We start from the raw sequence: 23,162 nt of genomic DNA on the forward strand, positions 1-23,162 counted from the left end.
AACTGCTTCCTATACCCTACATTCTGACCTTAGATTAGACAAGTCTTTTCCTGATTTTAGGTAACATCACAGATGAGGCCATGCAGAGCCGGGAGTTTCTACATCTGGTGGATGCTGGTTTGGCTATCAACACTCCCTATCCGCTTGTTTTGCCTCCGGCTCGTGAAGCTCACCTCATCCTCTCGTTTGACTTCAGTGCTGGAGATCCACTAGAGGTAACTGAAAAGAAACTTATGTATTTGAGGGAAGAAGATGTGCTGGCCCAGACAGAGATGGGGCAGTGCAGGAAGGGACTCAGGGTCTGCTTGGGGAGTGGACATTGGGCAATTGTTGTCTGGGGCACTATGGCATGTATACCCCACATTATGCATAGACACACATAATGATCACACTTTTAAAACCTTGTTGACTGGCAAGATGACTCAGCAGATAAAGGTACTTGCTGCCAACCTGAGTTCCATCCTCCGACCCATGTGGTGGATCTCATAAGTTGTCCTCTGATGCTACACACACACTGTAGCAATACATGCACACACCTGCGTGTGTGCACACATACATACACATGCAAACAAAATAAGTATATATATATGTATATATATATATATATATGTGTGTGTGTGTGTGTATATCTTGTCCTTAAAATATATACACTTATATAATATGGATTTGCACCTCTTATGCAATGCATACAGATATATAAAAGTATACTTGTGTTTATTAAAAGTTAGATCATCAAGCTTGGTGGCAAATGCCTTTACCTGCTTAGCCTCAATGCTGGTGGGTAAAGATTTATATTTCACACTTATGTTGTTTTTTTTTTTCTGGCTGTGATAATTGGACTGGAATGTACCCCAGAAGTTAAGAACTTCTGCCCCATGTGTTTGAACTTGATCCTTAGGGTGTTGTGGTTGGGGAGTGTCAGAACATTGAGGAGACATGCCTAGTGCAGGTCTTAACCTTCCCAATGCTGTGACCCTTTAATACAGTTCCTCATGTCGTGGTGATTCCCAACCACAAAATTATTTTTGTTACTAGGTTATAACTGAAATGTTGCTACAGTTATGCCTCCTATTGTAAATATCTGTGTTTTCCGATGATTTTAGGTGACCCCATGTGAAAGTGTCATTCACCCCCTAAAGTGTTGATAACCACGGGTTGAGAAACACTGGCCTAGGGGGAAGTCCCTAGTTGACTGGGTGCATGCTCTCAAAGGACAGCTGTCTATCTGCCTTGTGAGATGAGCAGTTTTGCTCTGTCATTCTCTCTCACCATGTGGCCAAGTGATCATGGCTTGGAATCCAAGCCTTGAGCCCAAACCAACCTTTTCTCTTTGTAAGCTGATTGTCTTGGGTATTTGCTACAGTAATGGGAAGTGGACTGGCTAACTTCCATGGTAATCATTAGGCTATTTAAAAGCACTTGCATGGCTGACTTTCCATTTCTGTTAGCCAGTAATGGAAACTGGCTTTGTCTGTCACCATCCATCCCTCCTTGGGAGGTAGAGGTTCAAGAGTCTCTCAGGGAGGAAATGAGATTAACTGGCTCCAAATATGTGTAGGTGACTCCTCATCTGAGTACATTGTTCTTCATACAGAACCCTAAAGTTATTCTCAAGCCTTGAAGAAACTATTCATTGACCCACAGTGAGTGAGAGATGTCTTCTGTACAAAACCAAACCCAAAACAACCATGTACTTTCCAGCCTCCTCCTGAGGTCTTTGCTGAAGTCCCAGTGTGTCTCAAGGGTCCCTATTCTCCCCTTCTCAGACCGTCAGGACCACAGCGGACTACTGCCAACGCTATGGAATCCCTTTTCCTCAAGTGAGAGAGGATCAGCTGAAGGAGTGGGCCAAAGCCCCAGAGAGCTGCTACATCCTCAGGGGGGAAACTGGACCTGTTGTCATGCATTTTACTCTGTTCAACAAGAACAACTGTGGAGGTAGGTGTGGGAGGAAGAACAGGGTAAGGAGCCATGGGATTCTGGCTGGCTGGGGCTATATTTTAGGGATGCCTAGTCCACACTTCAACATCTAAAACTCATCCTGTCCACCGTGGGGCCTCCAAAAGGGCATCATGCTTTCTGTTTCTCTCTTTGACATTTATGTCTGTTTCCTCCTTTTGTTGGGACATTCATGTCCACATTTATTATCCGGTCCTAGGTGAACAGTCCTAGGTGGGTCTCAGCATGTAGCACTGTGTCTGGCAGTCTCAGCACTGCTGTTTATCACACTGGAGTTCCTGGAGCTCTCTGCCACGCTGCCTATGGAGTGGGATTCCCTCGGAGGAATAACGTAGAGAGCCTGTCTTTTCTCTTTCTGTACGTTGTGTCTCCCTATTATTGCCAAAGCTGGCTTTGAGCTCAGGCTCCCCTTCCTTCAACCTTCCGAGTGCTGACTTGCACACATTGCTTTAACCTGTTCCTTTCTACTGGCCTTGGTTTTATTTTAAAGATTTATTTTTGTTCTTTTTAGTTATATGTATGTGTGTTTGCCTGTCCGTGCACATGAGTGTAGATGCCCAAGGAGGATAGAACCACTGGATCCTTTGGAGCTGGAGTTACAGATGGTTATGAATCACCTGACATGGGTTCTGCGTACTGAACTCCAGTCCTTTGAAAGAGCAGTCTGAGTTCTTCCTAGCCATTCCTCTGGCTCCTGTTAAATTTATTTCTAGGACAGAGTCTCACTGTGAAGTTTAGCATTAGCTCAAACTCATAATCTTCCTGCCTTGGTCTCCAAGTGTTACTATGATATGTATGCGCTACCATACTCATCTAGTGTATGTACTCTCTTGCTTCTTTTAATTTTTTGAAAAGATGTTTTATTTTTATTTTATGTGTATGGGTGTTTTTTCTGCACGTGCACCATGCGTATGCCTGGTGCCCAAGGAAGACAGAAGAGGGCATCAGATCTTCTGGAACTGAAGTTACAGATGGTGTGAGCCACCATGTGGGTGCTAGGAATTGAGCTCATTTCCTCTGGAAGAGAAGTTATTACTCCTAATTGCTGAGCTATCTCTTCAGCCTTCTCTCTTTATTCTTTTAACAAATATTTATTAGTCACTTACATTAGCTGTCGTTCTGAGCAATACATATTAATATGAAAAAGGAGGCATTTTTCTTCTTTGTTCAGGTATGGAGGATAGATGGTAAAACAATGAAGCAATATACCAATACCTCTTTATTTATAAAGTCAAGTGTGCCAGCTGGATTTGGCCCACAAAAGTAGTTTACAAACTTCTTACATAAATGGGCACGATCCTAACTTGACAAATCTTTTTCTTGGTTTGGTTCTATTTCAGATGACATTGACACATGGAGAAAAAAATATGAGACAATGAAACCATCTTGTTTCTACACACCAGAACTTGTGGCAGATTTGCTGAGGGTGTCTAGGGAGAATGTTCGAATAAACAAGGATAATATCCTCAGTGAGATGAGGAAAGTGGCTGGGTGAGTATCAGGCTATATCAGCAGCTGTAACTGCCCTGATCTCTGAATTGGCGCTAAGGAAAAACTGTTGCAGAACTAACTTTCAGTACATCTGGTGGGAGGATTGTGGGTGTAGATGAAATTGAGCTCCTGCCTAGAACTCTTCCTATGAGGGCCTGGCGGTGTGACTCAAGGGTAGAGTCCCTGTCTAGAATCCCCCAGTGAGGGGCTGGGGTGTGGCTCAGTGGTAGAGCCCCTGTCTAGAATCCCCCAGTGAGGGGCTGGGGTGTGGCTCAGTGGTAGAGCCCCTGTCTAGAATCCCCCAGTGACGGGCTGGGGTATGGCCCAGTGGTTGAGCCCCTGCCTAGAATCACCCAGTGAGGGGTCAGGTTGTAGCTCAGTGGTAGGGTACTTATTTAATTTATATGAGACCTGGGCTCCATCCTCTGCACTAAAAATAAAAATTTATGGCATGACAGAAACTGTTTCTTACCACCAGAGCTTGCGTGTGTGAAGGGGAGGAGATAGCAGTGAATAGTGCTGGAGCGAGTGACTTTCTGAAGCACAAAGCGGAGTGGACTGGGTTGCCATGGCTTCTGGGGCCTCCTTGGAGGCCAGATGGCTGAGGATTTTCTAATAAGCAAAGAGTATACACTAAATGACCACCCATCACAGCCCTTCACAAATGACATTGAGTCCCCAGTTACTGCACTGAATCCAGAAATGCCTGTCAGATGATATTCAGAGCTGCTTGTCATTCCACTCTCAGGAAAACTGGCAACTTGCCAAGGATGAATAAGGAGGACTTCTTGGGATACAGTGGGCAGAATGTCCAAAGCTCTCGGACTGTGGAGATTAAGATATCCAACAACACGGATATAATATTCAAGGAGCCCTTGTAAGTCTCATCCTTTTCTTGTTCTCCCAAGTCTTGTCCTAAGCCATCCCCATGCCCCATATCATATGTGATCATAGGACATCTGTGCAGGGGCTTCCAGCTCAGAGACAAGGCTCAGTGTGTGATGGCAGATCAGATAGGTGTAGCCAGTTTAAGTCTTAGCTTCCCGTTTGCAGCATATGTGCTAATAGCATGCTTACATAAGCTTGCAAAGCTCTTACTTTAAGAAATTATTTGTCTAACTTATATGTATAAATATTTTGACCTGCACATATGCATGTGCGTTGTGTGTGCAGTACCAGTAGAGGTTGGAAGAAGCCATCAGATCCTTTGGAACTGGAACTACAGATGATTGTGAGCTGCCGTGTGGTTGCTGGGAATTGAACCTGGGTCCTCTGAAAGAGTGGAAAATGCTCTTAACTGTCAAGCCATCGATCTTACTTTTAAAAATGTAGTATTTTTTTTTTACTTTTTCTTTGAGAAATATATGTATTTGATAGCTTTCTATCATATTTACTCCCCCAAATCCCCTACAATTCTTCCCAGATGCCCCCAGGTCTCCTTCCAGACTTCATGTCCGTTTTTTAAAAATAACCCACTGAGTTCATCTGGTGCTACCCACATATATGTGGGTGTTAGGTCATCCACCGGAGCTCGGACTGTAGACTTACTGGGATGACATAAGTCTATATAAAGAAAATAGACTTTCTCTCCACAAGAAGCTATTAAATTTGTAAGTAGCTCCTCATGCAGGGTGTGAGACTCTGTGCCCCTCACCAACCCATCCGGGGCTGTGGACTGATCTTGTGCAGATAAGCACAACTGCTGGGAGTGTGTGAGTACAGCGTCTTTGTCCAGGATGGTTTTCTCTTTTGAGGACCTACTGCCCTTTCATCCTCACGTGGGTTTCATTTACATGGAAGGCTTGATGGTGGAACACTCCCTCCCCAGTGTGGGCACCATGTCATGCGGCAGAGATGAATGCAGTTTTTCACAACTGCCTATAGTCATAGGCAGTGATCTTGGTTTTCTTGTTATCAAGCCCTTGAGTGGTGCACAGGTGAATCAGGGTTGCAAAGCACAGGGAAAGAGTGCCGATTACGATGTCTGTGGGAACCACATGCAACGAATCTGGAGTAGAATGACTTTAACCTGTTGAAAAAGTGGGAGAAAAGCCATTAGTGGTGGCTCAATGTGAAGAAACAGAAAACGCAGAATGAAATATGATGTGGATTCTGAGAGGTCTAATATTTGCTGTAGACTAAGTCATTAACTCCTGTTCTGGATCTGAACAGTTGTTCCTAGACTGACATCATTAGATAAACTAATACTTATACAACAAGCATAGGTGATGGGAACACCCCTTAGGCAGTGAAGCTGAGATTAAATGTAGGTATTCTTGTGGAATAAGATAAAATAAATGAAAAAAATAAATTCCTTTGAACCATGCATGGTCTATAGAGGCCTCCAGATGTTCTGTTCTCCAACAAGCAAGGCCATCTTCTTAGAGCAATAGTGACTTGTAACTTCTCTTTCCTAGGCACTACTTACGGAGTGGGCATTTACTAGTGGACCCACCACCTGTGCTGTCTCCAAAGTCCACCATCAGCTGTTCCTTTGTGAAGAAGAGCTCCAGCTTCCAGGGCACTGTGGGCATGCTGATCTACCAGGGCCCAAGTGTCCACCTGGCCTTACTGTTCTCTATTCCCTTCAACTATGCGCTTCACAGAATTAAGTTTGCCTTAGCCATCATAACCGAGCCAGTCTCCAGAGACCTGGAGAGTGTTTTTGATGACATCATTCAGGGAAATGGGTCTCCAGAGCAAAAGGTAGCAAAGTATGAACTTCAGCTCCCTCAGGGGACCCTGAAGCTGGAACATGACTCCTTCATCATCAGAGCCACAATGTCCAACATCCATGTGGCTAAAATGGATGTAGTGGTTGAGACCAAAGCTGTTTAAAAGTTTCCTCCCTTCGTCCATAACTGCTCATTTTACACTTTGGTCAGATTGCTTGCCTCTGTAAAAGGAGAGATCTCATCTGAAATCATGGCCCATCTCTGCAGAGCCAAAAAACTCTGTAAACGCTTTCTGCTTGACTAACAGATTGATGATGCATTTCTTAGTCTCTTAGCACCCTGCTGTATCCTGTGTCACCCTTGATGTATCCTTTGTTCTTCATTCCCTGACATGCTGTGTGGCTTGCTTTCCACACTTTTCTCCCTCAATATCTTCCCTTCAGTCTGTTTTAGATAGGTGCCGTCCTTGGCTGTCTTCTCTGCTGCCTCAGCCCTCCTTTCTGCTTGCCTGTCTCCCTCCCACCTGTAAGTCCGAGGTCAAGCTCGATGACTCTGTATCTGATTTGGGCCTTGGTCCCACAGTTTACTCATTGTAAGCACACAGGCAAGACCTTTCACATGTGAGCCTCACTTTCATCATCTGTGGAGTGGTTAATTGTGTCTGTGTCCTGGGAGGCTCATGAATGAAGTCCTAAGACCCTAAGGGCAGCTCTGGTAAAGACAAAGTTTTCTTTTTTTTTAAATTAATTTATTTATGTATTATGTATGCAATGTTCTGTCCGCGTGCATATCCGTAGGCCAGAAGAGGGCACCAGACCCCACCACAGATGGTTGTGAGCCACCATGTGGCCGCCGGGAACCGAACTCAGGACCTTTGTAAGAGCAAGCAATGCTCCCAACCGCTGAGCCATCTCTCCAGCCACAAGACAAAGTTTTCAAGAGGCAGTACTCATTATTTTTTCCCCAAGCCGATGTTTGTTTCTTTTGATTAAAAATTTGTTACTTTTAGATGGCATACAAGATAATTGGGTTCATCATGGCTTTTTATAGATATAGGTAATTGTACTTTGTTAATACTTGTTCCCCATTACCTCCATTTGGCCCCACTTCCTTCTCTTGTGGGTCTTCTTCCTCCCTCCAAATACTCCCCTCCTGCTCTTGTATCATAGGTATGTGTGCATAAATATGTATTTTAACCTAAATTTGGCATATAAAAAAGACATGCCATATTTGTCTTTTCTTCTTTCCTAATTTCCTTCTTGTCCTGCATATTTTTCGACCTCTTTTTTTCCACCAAATTGTCCCCCTTCTACTTCTACAACATATGTAATACATAGATAAAGATAAGTAAAATAGGTAGATAGGTGATAGATGGTAGATACAAGGTATATAGATAAGATAATTAGCAGAGAGATACAAGTTAGATGGTTAAGATAGATGATAAATAGATGACAGAAGGAAGATAGTAGGCAGATAGCGAGATAGCTGTTACACTTAGGAGGGAAATCATTATACTTGTCTTTTTGAGGCAGGGTTATTTTGCTTAATGTGATGGGCTCCAGGTTTGTCCATTTTCCTACAAACAATGTGACTTCACTCTTCCTGATGGCTCATTAAATGTTAAAGACTGCCACGAGTTGAATTGTTTATTTCTCCCCAAAAGTCAATGCCATACCTCATGTGCTTGTAGATATGACATTAGAAGGAAATTCAGAGTTTGCAGATGAGATTATTATTGCACAGATATGGGTTCATGTGGGTCCATGGAAAGAAGACACAGAGACACCTTAAGAATGAATTTAGCCTTTTCCAGGACTGAACCACTTTCCCTTCACCCAGGGCTTCTTTTTTTTTTTTATTGTTTTCCAGTTTTCACCTTAGCAAGTTGATTGCCATATCCTCAAAACATCCTGACAAATCTTCCAAAGGGACAATGCCAAGTGCAAATTCTTGATTAAGGCGATACCAGGCTATGAGAATATGAAGGGAGAGGTTGCCATGATGTACACATGAGGCAAGGAATACCAAAAATGACTAGTGAGTTATCATTTGTCACAATACCGACATCTGAGGTAAAAGGGTCTGGGCTCAGAGTCCTGTACTGCACTGTTCAAATCTTGGTGTCTGCCAAGTTCAGTGAGGTTCTCAATCTTCCCTTCACTCTGTGACCTTGACCCTTTGAAGGGTATGAGTAGTTGCTTTGGTAGTTTTGATAGTTGATCAAATTCAGGAAAATCATAAAAGTGATGGATGCTGTGTCAGGCAAAAAAATGTGTTCATGTGTGTGTGCATGGTCCTATTTATGGGCTTGAAGAGGCCAGAGGCAGACATCTGATATTCTGCTGTCTGGAGTGCTACGATTAAAGGTGTACATCATCACATCCTGGTCTAATCATTTCTTTAATTCCTTTTCACAGGTGGGAAATTTAGATAGGTGGGATCTTGTCCTAGGTCACCATTTCCTTTATTCCATTTCTTGGTCTGTTTATCTCCTTGAACACAGAACTTAGTTCCATTCCACTTCATGGTTTTTTGTTTTCTCTCAGAATGTTCCTTTCCATTACGCATCTTTGTAAGCATGAGTACTAGTAACCACATGACGGAGTCTATCCTAGGCTGTTTTGAGATTTCCTCTGCCAATGGAACTAATTCATTTCACTTTAGCTTCAGATACACTGGACAGGGACAAAAAGCAGCTGCTTTCTTTGCTAAAATATCACAAAAGTGATCTTTAGGCCACATATTAATATTATTTTCCTCTGAAACCTCTTGAGCCAGCCCCTGCCCCACCCCCAGCTCATCAAATCACATTCAGCACCATTGTTTTGCTTTTACTGGTATGGCCCACTAAGCAGCACTTAATCCATCCTACTGCTTTCCTAACCCAAAGTACAAATTCCTCCAAACAAAAACAGTTCTACCACAGTAATACCCTAGTCCCTGGTACCAACTTTTGTGTTAGTCAGGGTTTCTATTTCGGTGAAGAGACACTATGACCATGACAACTCTTATAAAGGAAACATTTAATTGCATTGGCTTGCTTACAATTTAGAGGTTCAGTCCATTATCATCATGGTGGGACATGGTAGCATGCTGACAGACATGGTGCTGGAGAAGTAGCTGAGAATCCAACATCTTGCAGGCAACAGGAGATGGTCAATCACTTTGGACATGACTTGAGCATATGTGAGACCTCAAAGCCTGCCTCCACAGTGATACACGTCCTGCAATAAGACCATACCTACTCAAACACGGCCACAACTCCTAATAGTGCCATTCCCTTTGTGAGCCATTTTCTTTCAAACCACCATATAGTACTCTTTAGTGGAAGTGTATGCAAGTTGTGTAGGGATTTTTCAGTATGTGGCATTCATAAATCATTATCCATGCTGAGATGGATTTTTTGGTGATGCAGCTGCATCTGGGTGATAATTCACCATTCATATCCCTGTAGGCAACCCCAATAAACTCATTGGTTCACCGAGTCAGGCTTGGTGGAATCTTTTCTTTGCTTGGCTGCTTGTGCCCTATCTTGGGGAGAATAGACATGTATTCATGTCTCCTTAGGAGATCATACAACACCTCATATCAAGTGGTTTCTTTTTATTTTTATATATTCTTTGGCAATTTCATATACATATACAATATTTATTGAGTGTATCCACACTGCCTGACACCTCTCAACATCTCTCTCTCTCTCTCTCTTTCTCTCTCTCTCTCTCTCTCTCTCTCTCTCTGAAAATCTACTGCTAACTGATTTTGTTGACTTGATCTTGTGCAAGTAACCATAGGTGCAGTACGTGCATGAGTGCAATGAACATGCTGCATCCAGAAGACAATATTTCACAGTACTTTGCCACATCCTTTGGTGCTTACTTTCTTTCATTCCCACTGCTCAATGTTTCCTGAACCTTCAGGAAGGGGTTGGTAGCAATGTCCCAGTTGGGGCTGGGCACTCAGCAGACATTTATTCTCAGCACTTTGACTGGCATTACCAATTGCCTACTGCAGAGGAGGCTTTTCTAGTCAAAGTCAACTGTAGCACTAAATATTTAGAAGGCAGTTTTTCAACCTATTTAGCACAGCAACAACATGTTCCCTTAAGGCCTATATGACCTAGTATCAAGGGTTCTTGCATCTTGCTCCTTTGAGCACATGACTGACTTATGAAATACCACATCCATCCTTTCTAACTTTCACTCACCAAAGGTCAGGCTTAGATGAATGTTCAAAATGCTTGTTGGAACAGCAAATGAGTAGAGGCTTCACTTTAATCCCCATTTCAAAATGTACTATCTAATTCCATTCTGGGGATAAAAGAGTTTCAGAAGCCCACACTGGCTCTCCCCTCCCATCTCACTCCAGCCAGATGGGGAGGTAGGAAGAGCTCCTATCCCTCCACTGTCTGATTAGAGATTCCCCACGAGCTGTCACAGATCTGTCACAGGGACTGAGGAGAGTCCAAGAAGGGCAAGAAGAATTGGCAAAGGATTGAAGCAATCAGGAACTGGGCTGCCTGCTGCAGGGGAGGAGGAAGGAGGGGCCATCTTGACATCAGAGCTTGGTGAACTCTACCTGCCCCCATGCAGTTTCCCATGGGCCCTGCCTGCATCTTCTTGAGGAAAGGCATTGCTGAGAAGCAGCGGGTGAGGTGGCAGTAAGAGCAAGGGAATATGGGGCATGGGAAAAACTAGTGTGCAAATGCTGAGCAACAAAGGGAGCAGGTAGAGAGAGCGTAAACTGAGTTCAAGTAGCACCGTATAGACACAAGGATCAGCAATCAGAAGTCAGGAGCAAACCAGGATGGTGGAGTGAGAGGAATGTAAAAGGGATTTGGATGGAGCCGTTCTTGATAACATCATTGTTTTATAAATCATACAGTGGTGATAATGGTGCTGCTGCTGCTGCTGCTGCTGCTGCTGCTGCTGGTGATGACAATGTTGATGGTGATTGTAGTGATGATGAGGATGACAGTGGTGATAGTGATGGTGGTGGTGCTGCTGCTTCTGATGACGATGGGTATAGTGATGGTGTTGATGATGCTGATGATGGTATTAAAAATAGCTCCTGCTTATTGAGTCTTGCTGTGTGCCTAGTCCTGTGAAAAAGGCTTGGTGGCATTCAGTCCTCAGAATAACACATGAGGTTGGGTATGATTTCATTCCTGTTTTACTAGGGAGCAAATTGAGACCTTTAAATCATGAAGTATTTTACTTTAAGTCTATACAGTTAATAAGTGGCACAATTTATGGATCTACCTATTTATTTACTTAAAATTTATTTAATTTTTAAAATTTATTTATTTATTTTAAAAACTACCTTTTCTCATTTTACATACCAATCCCAGTTCCCATTTTCTCCCTCTTCTGGCTCCCTCCACCTTCCCCTCTCCCCACCCCTATCCACTCCACAGAAAGGGTAAGGCTCCATGGGAAGTCAATAAAGTCTAACACATTGCTTTGAGGCAGGACCAAGGCCTTCCCCACTATATCAGGCTGAGTAAGGTATCCCCCACAAAGAGAATGGATTCCAAAAACTAGTACAAAAAGTAGGGATAAATCCTGGTCTCACTGCCAGTGGCCCCACAGTCTACCCCAGCCATACAATTGTCACCCATATTCAGAAGGTCTAGTTCAGTCCTATGCCGGTTGCCCCACTGTCAGACCAGAGTCGGTGAGCTTCCATTAGCTCAGGTAAGCTGTTTCAGTGGGTATCCCCATCATGGTCTTGACCCCTTTGCTCATTTTATTGCCCCTCCCTCTCTTTGACTGCACTTTGGGAGCTCAGTCCAGTGCTCTGCGTATTTAGTCCTGTTTGATTCTTAGGAACATGCTCTTCATTGTAAGCCTTTAAAATCATCAGAAAGGGGAAGAAAAGAAAGAAGGTAGAAAGGGAGGGGAGAAAATGGAAGGGAAGAGAAGGGGAGGGGATGTGGGTCAAGGTGTGGGGCAAGGCAGGACAGGGAAGAGAGACAGGAGAAAGGAAGTGAAGGGAAGATAGGGGAAGGGAGAGGGAAGAGAGCTGAGGGAAGGTAAGAGCTTGCATGGGAAGAAAAGAAGAATACAAAGTGAGGAAGTCTCCAATTATAAGGCTGATAAAGAGTAAATTCCCAGGCACTATGCCTGCTAATCAAGCTTACCCTCAGGTGTACTTGTGGGAAGAGAACAATGACCAGCCATTCTCAGATGTAAGACTGACACCGAATATTCATGAAGCACTCTGAACTCTGGTTTCACACAAGGGGATGCTTACTGGGAATGAGGATGAAGGTGCTGGAGTCAGTGGGATGTAGCAGAAAGAGTTGGGCATGGGAGCTAGGAGACCTGTGTCTGACCTCTGAGTGATCTCAAAGGAGTATGTGTGTCATAAAAGCAGAAGAGGGTGTTACTTCAGGGGACAAATGGGACTGGGGAGAGAGGAACATGTGCTAGAGGGGGTGGCGGTGCCAAAGACAGCAAAGGTCAGCGACGCAGATGTGTGACAGCATCACAGCGCAAACCTGTTTCTTTGTTAACAAAAACTCATTTCTTAAAAGGATGAAGTGGCTGAGTATGTATCTTAGCTGATAGAGTTTATCTTGCACATATGAGGCCCTGGGTTCAATTCCCAGATCCATAAAAAGGGGGTGTGGTAGGAAGTTCCTGTAACCTCAGTGCCTGGGAGATGAAGGCATGAGGATCCGAAGTTCAGAGTCATTTTTGGCTACTAGTCTGGGCTACATGAGACTGTCTAAATACATACATACATACATACATACATACATACATACATACATACATACATACATAATAGAATAGAATAGTTCAATAAGGGCCAGTGAGGGCCAGCAGCAGGTCAAGGCACCTGTTGCTAAGTCCAAAGACCTGAGTTCTATCCCCAGGATAAAGAAAGGAAAGAACTAACTGCCTCAAGTTGTCCTCTGATACCTCACAAGTACTTGGAAAATGCTTGCATTTCAAAATGATTAAATAGGCAAATAAATAAAAGGAAAACAGGATTAATTGATTTATCTCTCCCCTGGAGGGGGATATTCTACATATGAACTGTGTGACCTTTGGTAGGCTCATTAATCTCTCTGTTTTTCAGCTTCTTATGGGTGAGATGAGAATATTTGAGTTTACCTCACTGACATGGTTCTGAGGTTTAAATACAATGAAAGAGCTTGACACAGACATCCCTCTGAACACAGTAGATGAGACATATTTTCTTTGCCTAGAGAAGAGGTTCCAACTCTCTTATGTTTAGGACAGACAGTCAGAGATTAAGATGCAAGGATAGGAGACAGGAAAGGGGAGGGGAGGGGAGAAAAGGGTGGTCAGACAAGAGCTGGGGATGGGAGGTGGAGATGGAAGGAGGAAGAAGAAAGTTAGTGGAAGAGTGTGAAGGACCAGAAAGCTTGATACAACAATGGGCTTGTCTGGGGAAGTGGGACTCCTCTAATCGCTCATTCTTGTGCTCCTTTCAGGAGAGGCCACTGGGACAGGATGAGATTGATGGTAACTCCTTGCTCAAATGCCCTTCCATGTTAGCCACCCACATCTGCCCTCCCCTGCATTTTTGTGTAAATTCTTTCATGTGAACATTCCTTTCCTCCCTCTCCCTGTTAAATGTAGTTTGCACAGCTCATTCTGTGCCAGTTTAGGATCTGCTTCCCGAGTATCGATGGGGTGTGTCTGCCTCATTTGAAACTCAGAAATGATAAGTTTTAGAGTGATTTAAAAAACGTTGCTATTTTTTTCCTTTGGTTGTTTTGAGATCCCTTGTAACTTCACTTAAGACTCTGAAGACTTCAGTGCTCTCAGGGGTTATCTCACTAGCACATTTTACAAATCCCTGCTTTTTCAAAAATGAGTCATTCAGTTCATTAAATGTATTCTACGAAGAAACTGTATTCTGTATTTGAAGAATAGTTTCTTCATAGAATACATTTAATCTCTAGTTGTGTCTTATTGATAATTTCAAGAGATACCAGTCTTCTCTACTGACTGTTTCAGGTTGCTCTACAACTAGCTCTTCTCCTTTCCTTTTTAGAACTCCGGGAAGCATTTCTTGAATTTGACAAGGACCGAGATGGGTTCATCTCTTACAAGGATTTGGGCAATCTCATGAGGACGATGGGTTACATGCCTACAGAGATGGAGTTGACTGAGCTGGGCCAACAAATCCGCATGAACCGTGAGGGCAGGGGTTGGGGACATGCCCAGAGTTGGGACAGGGTGGGAGTGAGAAAGGTGTTCAGGTTGAAGGTAGCCCTTTAAATAGGAAGGTTGTTAAGGGGAAAGAGCTGCCTGCCAGAAAGCATCTTTTTGACTGTGCTGCATTTGAAGTGGTTGGAAAGAGGATTTTAAAGATGGATCTAGATACTAGTTGCACATTTTATCACTAAAAATGTTAAAGATTTAAAACATCATGTGTATGAATGTTTTGCCTGTATTTACGATTGTGCACCAAGTATGTGCCTGGCACCTGCAGAAGCCAGAAGAGGGCATCAGATTCCCTGGAACTGGAGTTACACACAGTCATGAACATATGGGTTCTGAAAAATAAACTCAGGTCCTCTGTAGAAACAGACTGTGCTCTTAATAGCTGAGCCTGCCCAGCTTCCCACTTAAAACTTTCAAATTGCTTTTGTATATTTTGTGTGTTGGTGGAAGAGGGGGTGCATGTGAATGCTACGGCATCTGTGTGGTAGTCAGAGGATGATTTGCTGGAGTCAGTACTCTCCTTTCACCATGTGAGTCCTGGGGATCAAACTCAATGTCATCAAACTGGACAGCAAATACTTTTTTCCTGATAAGCCATCTCCCTGCCCCTTAAGTCTACCTTTTATTATTTACTCCTTGTGAACATTGTGAACAATGGGATATTTCTGGAATATTCCTGGTTTTTAGTTTCCTTGTCAATCAAGTAGAGACATAATCATGGCTTACTTATTCATCATGTTGTAGAAAGTATGCCACTGTGGGAAAAGTCATATTCCCCAGTGAGCTCTTACCATATCAGTAAGTTCTTATCAGTAGAGTAGCTTGATGGATGTTGAATACACACCTGGACTTGGATCCAGTGTTATTGAGTAGCACTGTTCAGCCATGCATCATTAAATGGAAACCTAAGTTGATTCTGTGATTGAATCCAGAATTACCCTGACTCCTAGGCATGGATGTGAGTTAACAAGATTGAATTCCATGTCATAATAGAAGAGACTCAAAGAAAACCCTTAGCATGCAGGAAGATGGCAGCTGACCTATTCTGACTTAAATGGGAAAGTGCAGGGATAGAAGCTCAGAGCCTATGGAATCCTGGCTAACCAAGCTCTCTCTTCCTCAGTTGGTGGCCGTGTAGACTTTGAAGACTTTGTGGAGCTGATGACCCCCAAACTGCTTGCAGAGACGGCAGGGATGATTGGTGTTCAGGAGATGAGAGATGCTTTCAAGGAGGTGAGTTAATAACTCCATAATGCTGAGAGGGGTGTGGGAGACCTCAAGGGGATAGTTTTATTAGTCCATACCATGGGCAGTGCCCACCAAAATCAACTAGTTGAGATTAGATACAAAGGTAAGGAGAATCATATATTCCAAACGCTTGGCAATATGTATTTATCTTATATAACCCTTATATACAATATTAGGAATAAGCACACACTTATTCCCATCATACATATGAAGAACCCAAGGATCAAGGATTGCAAATTATATCCAATATCCCATGTTTCCCAAGGCAAATTCTGGAGCCTCTAATCTTAGTTTCTGCAACAGGAAGGAAGAATCTATGGGTTTGTTGTTTCCAGAAGGGCAGAGCTATTCTGGGGAAGGAAACTTCTATTACAGAGGACAGGAAGATGTTTGTGGAAGGGAGGCAAGTCTAACTGAACATAACAAAAAACAGACAAGGTCTCCAGGATCTAGTGGCACAGCTCAGTAGTAGAACACTGCCTAGAATCCCCCAGTGAGGACTGGGAATGTGACTCAGTGATAGAACCCCTACCTAGAATTCCACAGTGAGGGGCTGGGGCATGGCTCAGTGGCAAGCACCTTCCTAGAATCCACAGCGAGGGACTGGGAGTGTGGTTTTGCAGTAGAACACTGCTTTAGTGTGTGCAAGGCCGGTCCTTCTTTGACTTTCATGTCACATGTATTCTGTTATTTCCTTCCCTCTTTTTTCCTTCCTTAAAAGTCCCTCTTCTTTCATTGTCTGCATTCTAGTATCATGACATACACATGCATATACATACATACTCAAATTTAAATCTGTGTTGCTTGTATGAGAGAGAACATCTGATTTTTGTCTTTATGCATCTGACTTATTTTGTTTAACACAATTGTTTCTGTATTATATATCTTCTTGCAAATGTAATAATTAAAAATTTTAATGAATGGATAAAATTGTCAAGAAATAAATAAAATATTCTATCAAATATTTATAATAATATAATAGTCATGATAACTTATAAAATATATTGATAATTGATAAGAATAAGAACATGGGGTAAGTAAGATAGCTCAGTGGGTAAAGGCACTGCCAAACCTGATGATCTGAGTTCAATCCCCAGGACTCACATAGTGGAAGGAGAGAAACAACTCCTGCAAATTATCCTCTGACCTTCACAGGTGCACCATGGCATGCATGTACCCACACATGTGCCCACACACAAACAAACAACAAATGTAATAATTTGTTTAAAGACATGGAAAACAAGCAAAAGCTAAGAAGAACCAGGAAGCTCCTGACTGTGATGGATATCTGTCACAGTAGTTGTGATGATTCCATGAATCCATGCATATGTCTAGACTCATCCAGTTGTGTGCATTGTACATACATAGCTCTTTAGATATCAACTACATCCCAGCAAAGTTGTTAAAAATAATGTAGATGCAAATTTAAAAGAAGTCCTATCCTATCCTCGAGGAGCCAACATTCCAGTTGACGACATGTCCTTAGTACTTAGCTTGGTTCCTGACCTCTATTGAGCGGCCTGGAACCCCGACCTTCTCTGAGGCTGTATCACCACTGAAGCTGATCTAGCCCCATTGTTTCTGTTTAGTTTGATACCAATGGAGATGGGGAGATCACACTGGCAGAGCTGCAGCAGGCCATGCAGAGGCTGCTGGGGGAGAAGCTCACACCTCGGGAGATTTCCGAGGTGGTACAGGAGGCTGACATCAATGGAGATGGCACTGTTGACTTTGAAGGTAATGTACAGGACAGAAATCCAGGAATCTACATCTGTTCCTCCCCCATGTGTTCTCCAAATCATTATTCCTTAGACGTCTCCAAGTTTGCGCTTGAAGGTATGTTCTAGTTTCATTTCTGTTGCTGTGATAAAACAGGTCACTCACTGGTCTTTGCTCAGATAGCTTTCTCATGCAGAAACCACCTGCCCAGGGAATGGTGTTGCCCACAGTGGACTGGAACCTGTTGCATCAGTTGGCCCCCAAACAATACCCGCAGATATGTGTGCAGGTGAATCTCATGATGGCAGTTCTTCAGTTGAGGTTTCCTCATCCCAGACAACTCTAGACTGTGTCAAGTTGATAATAACTATAAACTTAGTACACTATGGGTTCATAGCTGAAGGAGGCATAGGTTGGCTACATCAAGTTGAAATTGTGATATTCTCTGGTTTAAAGTACTTAGCATCTAGTTATTGCCTTCAGGCATGGGGCCATGTGTAGTTTGTTCTCCAAGTCCATGCTGCTTCAGCTCACCCAGTCCTGTCTTCTTCAACCTTTCTGTGAATTGTTGTGCCCTGGGGAAATGTGTTTTCTGTTGCACATCCTCCAACGTCTCTTCCTTTGTATCACATGCCCTGTCCACTTGTTGCACTTCTAAGACTTCTGAATCCCTCAAGGACACGTGCCAATCACTAGTTGCTAAGAATCTTCCCTTCCCCTTGCCTGAGTACATTAAACCTGACTTAGCCTTCTAGACAGTTTTTCTCTTTTCCATGGAACTTACCTTGTGTTTGTTTCCAGGCTGCAGGCCAGCTGAGGATCTCCCACTCACCCCTTCCTTTTGCTAGTGTTTGTGTGTGAAGCCAATGTACCATATATGTGTGTACACACACTCACAGAGATCAGAGGAGGGCATTGGGTGTCCAGCTCTGTCACTCTCCACTGTATTCCCTCTACACAGAGGCTCTCTCTGAACCTGAAGCTAGGCTGGTAACTTGCAAACCCCAGCAGTCCTCCTCTTACCACCTACTATAGCCCTGTGGCTATAGATGCACACTGGAATTTTTAATGTGAGTACCAGGGATTCAAACTAAGGTCCTCATGCTTTTGTAACAAGCACTGATCCAGCTCTTCAGCCATTTAAAAGCCGCATTGGGCGCTGCACCACATCTGCTCTACAAGTCCCCAAATAGACAATGGCAATGGGTTTCTGATCCTACTGCACGTACTGGCTTTGTGGGAGCCTAGGCAGTTTGGATGCTCAACTTACTAGACCTGGATGGAGGTGGAGGTTCCTTGGACTTCCCACAGGGCAGGGAACCCTGATTGCTCTTTGGGCTGAAGAGGGAAGGGGACTTGATTGGGGGAGGGGGAGGGAAATGGGAGGCGGTGGCGAGGAAGAGACAGAAATCTTTAATAAATAAATAAATTAAAAATAAATAAATAAATAAATTTGTTAGGTACCTGCTGAATCTTACCAGTCACAGATGTACCTTGTGCTTCAGTGAAAATGGGAAAGAGGTGGAGGTGAGGCTATCAGACAGATCTGTAGGCCAGCTATAAGCAAGGGAAGAATAAAATGACCTCAAGATGTGGTGGAGCCAGCAAATTCATCTGCCATTACATCTAGACAAAGTAATGGGCAATCTGTTCATTCAGGGCATCCCATTCACTGTGCACTGGACCACAATCAGGCCAGTATCCCTTACTAGCCTCTATGTCTTTTCTGTGAGATGGCATCAGGAGGGCTGAAAGACAGAACAAAGGTTAGAGACGGGTAAGAACATTTGCCTAAGGTCCTGAGTTTGGATACCTAGCAACCATGTAAGAAAAAATTTAGGCATGAGCACATGCCTGTAACTGGTGGAGGACAGAGTTCGTGATCAGAGGTTCACTGCAGTCCCTGATCAGCAGCTTAACAAAGAACTGGTGAGCTAGGTCTGGAGAGATGGCTCAGTGGTTGAGTGTTAGCTGCTCTTCCAGAGGACCCAGAACCTATGGCAGTTCCCAACTCCAGTTCCTGTGAGATCTTCTGTTCTCACCGGGCACTGTATACATGTGGTGCACAGGCACGCACGTAGGCAAAACAGCAATACACATTAAAACAATAACAACAACAATTAGTGAGCCCCAGGGTCAGTGAGGGACCTATTTTCAAGGGAATAAGATGTGAAACAAGTTGCTTTCACTAAGAGGAACTTCACAGGAAATTTTCTTTTTCAGAGTTTGTGAAGATGATGTCTCGTTGAAGAGGTAAGAAGCTGCAGACACATGCTGCCTTGCCAACATGGGTTGAATGCTTGTAGAGATCTGGATTCCCAGGAACCCTTGGGTGTAGGGTGTAGGGTGGCTGTGGACTTGCCACGGTGTGGACTTGGGGATGGCTGCAAACAGTTGCTTTGCTACTTGGGGGAAGAGACATGTGTACAAGCAAATGTAGAAGGGAGAATGTGTGCATAAATATGAATTGTACTATGATCAGTTGCAACTCAAACATTCCAGGGGCCATGACATCTTTCCCTAATTCTCTGCTTCCCACAGATTTTCCTTCTGTGTCTCCCTTTGGAAAAGATGGTGTGGGGAACTTTTTTTCACAGTCTGAATGAAGAAAAGAAAATCTTTCAAAAAGTTCCACACACAGCCTACTTTCCGCCTGGCTCCTCTAACAACAACTTCATTTCTTTTTCTTGGCAAGAGAGTATCCCACTCCTCACAGGATGTGATGAGGAACCTGATAAGTCTTAGCTTGGAGGAGGCCTTGAAGGTTGAGTTTCCCAGAAGCACAGTCTGTCGCTTCCCTGTAAATACCCATGTCCCTGCTCTAGTGTGAGCTAACCCAGGGAGAACTGAGCTAAATCATTAATCTGGATTATCAAGGTTTAGAGCAAGCTGATCCCTGGAGGGAATTAATCCCCTACAAAATATCTCGAGGGAGGTGAAGCGGTGGAAAGAAGACAGGATTCTTCAAATCCCTAGCTCAGCCAGGTGACTGCAATGCCATTCCCAGAAGCCCTCTGCCCCTGTGCTGATGTGCCCTGGGCTGCTCCAGACGAGTCTCTACTTTACTTAGGTGGTTCATGGACTTTATCCTAACATACATGGATCTGGACACTTCAGCCTCTTTATCACTCAAGAAAAAAGAATTCGTGTCATGCCTTCCTCCAATCTTTTCTTGCTTTGGTGTTCTTTAGGTAAACCTATAGAATATGTCATCTGATCTCTGACCCAATAGCCTCAATTTATATGACTGAAATAAAGTAAAAGTAGAATAATAATATGTGTTCCATCCTCTTGCTTATGGTTGTTCTGTTTGTCACTCTCTGGGGACCATTTGAATCTATTTTTAGCATTTTTCTTTTGGTATTTATGTAGTAATTTTCTCTGAATTGAAACATTTCAACCCAGAGGAAAGCATGCTAAGACTCAGGAAATTCTAAATGAGGATTCTTAACATTCAACTATGAGTCTCAAAAGATGGCTCTGCCTCCTCCCACTCGTCTCCTCCTCCCCCCACTCCTCTCCCCCTCCAAAAATAAATAAATAAATAAATAAAAGATGGCTCTGTAGTTTAGAGTACTGTTCTTCCAGAGGACCCGGGTTGATTCTTAGCACACACATGGTGGCTTCTAACCACCTGTAATGTCAATTCTGGGGTATCCGACTCCCTCGTGGGCTTCCATGAGAAATGAATGCATGTGGTGCACATACATGTGTGCAGGCGAAACATCCATAGACATAAACATGAAGAGTGAAGGTATGGTCATGGCTTTCTTCGGATGATAATCTGGAGGGAGGTGAAGTGAGAACACAGGATGATTAAATCTACGGAGATGTGTGCAGCCTGCCATTGGCAGTGTTCCCAAAGAGAGTGATTATCCCATTTGAAACAGCTGACGACTCTTCTAATAGGGGTGGGGCCTCAGGGGCCCTGCCTTTATCTGTGATGGAATTTTGACTAACTTGATCTTGTGTGGGTAACCATTGCTACTATGAATTAATGAAGTCCATAACCTTGCTGTGTCCAGAAATCAGCATTTCACAGCTTTTCCCCCATCCATCAACTCTTACATTTCTTTTCAGCCCCTCTCTTCCGTTATATTCCCTGAGCTTTGGTGGGATTTTAATACAGATGACTTATCCACAGGAGAGCACTAGAGTTAGTTGTACTCAGCACTTTGGCTAGTTATGAGTGTCTGTATTAACCACTACCCACAGCATGAAGCAGTTTCTTTGACCAAAGCAAAAAAATAGCTTTGGAAAAAGAAAAAAAAATCTACTTATATCTAGAAATATTTAGAATGTAGTTTGACAGCATGACCATCTCTACTCTTCCTCTTATTTGGCCAGTTTGATGATCTCACACCAGCAGCAAGCCCCTCTACTTTCCTTCTTAAGTGTTTAAGACCTTACTACCTTTGACACTAGCATCCCCTTTATGCCCAACTGATCATTATTTATTTGTTTATTTATTTATTTATTATTCATTTATTTTTGAGACAGGATCTCACTACGTAACTGGCCCAGAACTTTATATATGTACCAGGCTAACCTAGAACCACCATGGTTAGCACAACCTCTTCTTATAATAGTGATGCAGCATTTCTAAAGCTGATTAAGCTGGAAAGGTGTCCAATGATGATGAAGCAGATTCCAGCCTCAACATGATGTCTTCCTCTTCTCACTGAAAATAGAACCAGGGGCTACAGTTTGATAAATAAGTATGCAATGGTTTAAAGTACATTATAAATAAAAAAGTAAAAGGGGATTTTGCATGGTTTCAAGACAGTAATTAGAAACACCCGAGTGAGGAATAGGTAGACCCCTACTCCCTCTTGGCTCAGAGAATGAATCATGAGCACTTGGCTTCACTTTTATGGGAATGAATTTTATGAGAGAGGAACCTGTAATATAATCTTGCTCTAATGGAAAGATGTTGGGAGGAGGATGATGGGAGGAAGAGGAGAAGAAAAGGGAGAGAAAGAGGAGGAAAGGGGAGGAGGAAAAGATCAGGAGGAAGAAGAGAAAGAAGAGAAGAGGAGAGCAGAGGAGGAGGGCATATCAAGTTGCAGTAAGCCTGAGCATTACCTCCCCCCCACACACACACTGCCATGTGTTAAGGCTGGACAAGGTGACCAAGTATGTAGGTGTAGGGTTCCAAAAGTCAGCAAAAGTCAGAGGCAGCCCCTGCTCCCACTTTTAGGAGTCCTACAAGCAAACCAAGCTACAATCTGTCACTTACATGCAGAGTGTCTAGATCAGTCCCATGAAGGCACCCTGGTTGTCAATTCAGTCTCTGTGAGCCCCTATGAGCCTAGGCTGGTAGATTCTGTGAGTTTTCTTGTGGTACCCTCGACCCCTCTGACTTCCACAATATTTTCCCACTCTTCTGCAGGATTCCTAGGTTCCACCTAATGTTTGACTGTGGGTTTGCATCTTTCCCCATAGTTGCTGGGTGAAAACTCTCTGATGACAACTGAACTAGGCACAAATCTATAAGAATACCAGAACAGACTTAGGCATCATTACTTTGACATTTTCCCCTCTAGTCATGTTTGGTTCTATCCTAGTTCTATTTGAGTCATCCAGCCTTTGGGTCCTGATGCTCCAGGCACTGTCAAGGGTGGACTTATTCTCCTGGAATGGGTTTTAGGCTAAATCAGTCATTAGTTGGCCACTTCCTCAGTCTCTAGACCACCCTGACCTCAACACATACCACAGACAGGACAGACTGTAGGTGGAAGATTATGTGACTAGGTTATTCCCCCACTCCTCCACTTGAAGTCTTGCCTGGTCACAGGAGATGGCCAGTTAGTATCTGCTATTGCTAGGAGTTGTAAATACCCATGTCCCTGCTCTAGTGTGAGCT

General features: G+C 43.4%; 2 protein-coding genes across 2 annotated transcripts in view; both read left to right on the forward strand.

Moving 5' to 3' along the window:
- Pla2g4c (phospholipase A2 group IVC) overlaps positions 1 to 6,480 on the forward strand; it is a gene marked incomplete at its 5' end in the record, with an annotated part of 30,540 nt that extends 24,060 nt beyond the window's left edge. Inside the window, 5 exons of the mRNA XM_005371926.2 lie at positions 61 to 215; positions 1,767 to 1,938; positions 3,300 to 3,450; positions 4,199 to 4,327; positions 5,868 to 6,480. Of these exons, the coding sequence (XP_005371983.1) occupies positions 61 to 215; positions 1,767 to 1,938; positions 3,300 to 3,450; positions 4,199 to 4,327; positions 5,868 to 6,288 (1,028 nt within the window). The remainder of the gene's footprint in view (positions 1 to 60; positions 216 to 1,766; positions 1,939 to 3,299; positions 3,451 to 4,198; positions 4,328 to 5,867) is intronic.
- Positions 6,481 to 10,708: 4,228 nt separating this feature from the next.
- Positions 10,709 to 19,545, forward strand: Cabp5 (calcium binding protein 5). Its single transcript, XM_013355492.2, has 6 exons — positions 10,709 to 10,771; positions 13,591 to 13,621; positions 14,157 to 14,300; positions 15,453 to 15,562; positions 17,167 to 17,314; positions 19,520 to 19,545. Exons 1-6 carry the CDS (start codon positions 10,709 to 10,711, stop codon positions 19,543 to 19,545), a joined length of 522 nt encoding a protein of 173 aa, XP_013210946.1.
- The last annotated feature ends 3,617 nt before the right edge of the window (positions 19,546 to 23,162 follow it).

The sequence above is a fragment of the Microtus ochrogaster genome, unplaced genomic scaffold (assembly GCF_000317375.1).
Source record: "Microtus ochrogaster isolate Prairie Vole_2 unplaced genomic scaffold, MicOch1.0 UNK139, whole genome shotgun sequence".
NCBI lineage: Eukaryota > Metazoa > Chordata > Mammalia > Rodentia > Cricetidae > Microtus > Microtus ochrogaster.

Coding starts and splice junctions, on each gene's coding strand:
- Cabp5 (XM_013355492.2), top strand. CDS start 10,709: ATGCAGTTTCCCATGGGCCCTGCCTGCATCTTCTTGAGGAAAGGCATT. Junction 10,772..13,590: donor GCATTGCTGAGAAGCAGCGG/GTGAGGTGGCAG, acceptor TGCTCCTTTCAG/GAGAGGCCACTGGGACAGGA. Junction 13,622..14,156: donor GGGACAGGATGAGATTGATG/GTAACTCCTTGC, acceptor TTTCCTTTTTAG/AACTCCGGGAAGCATTTCTT.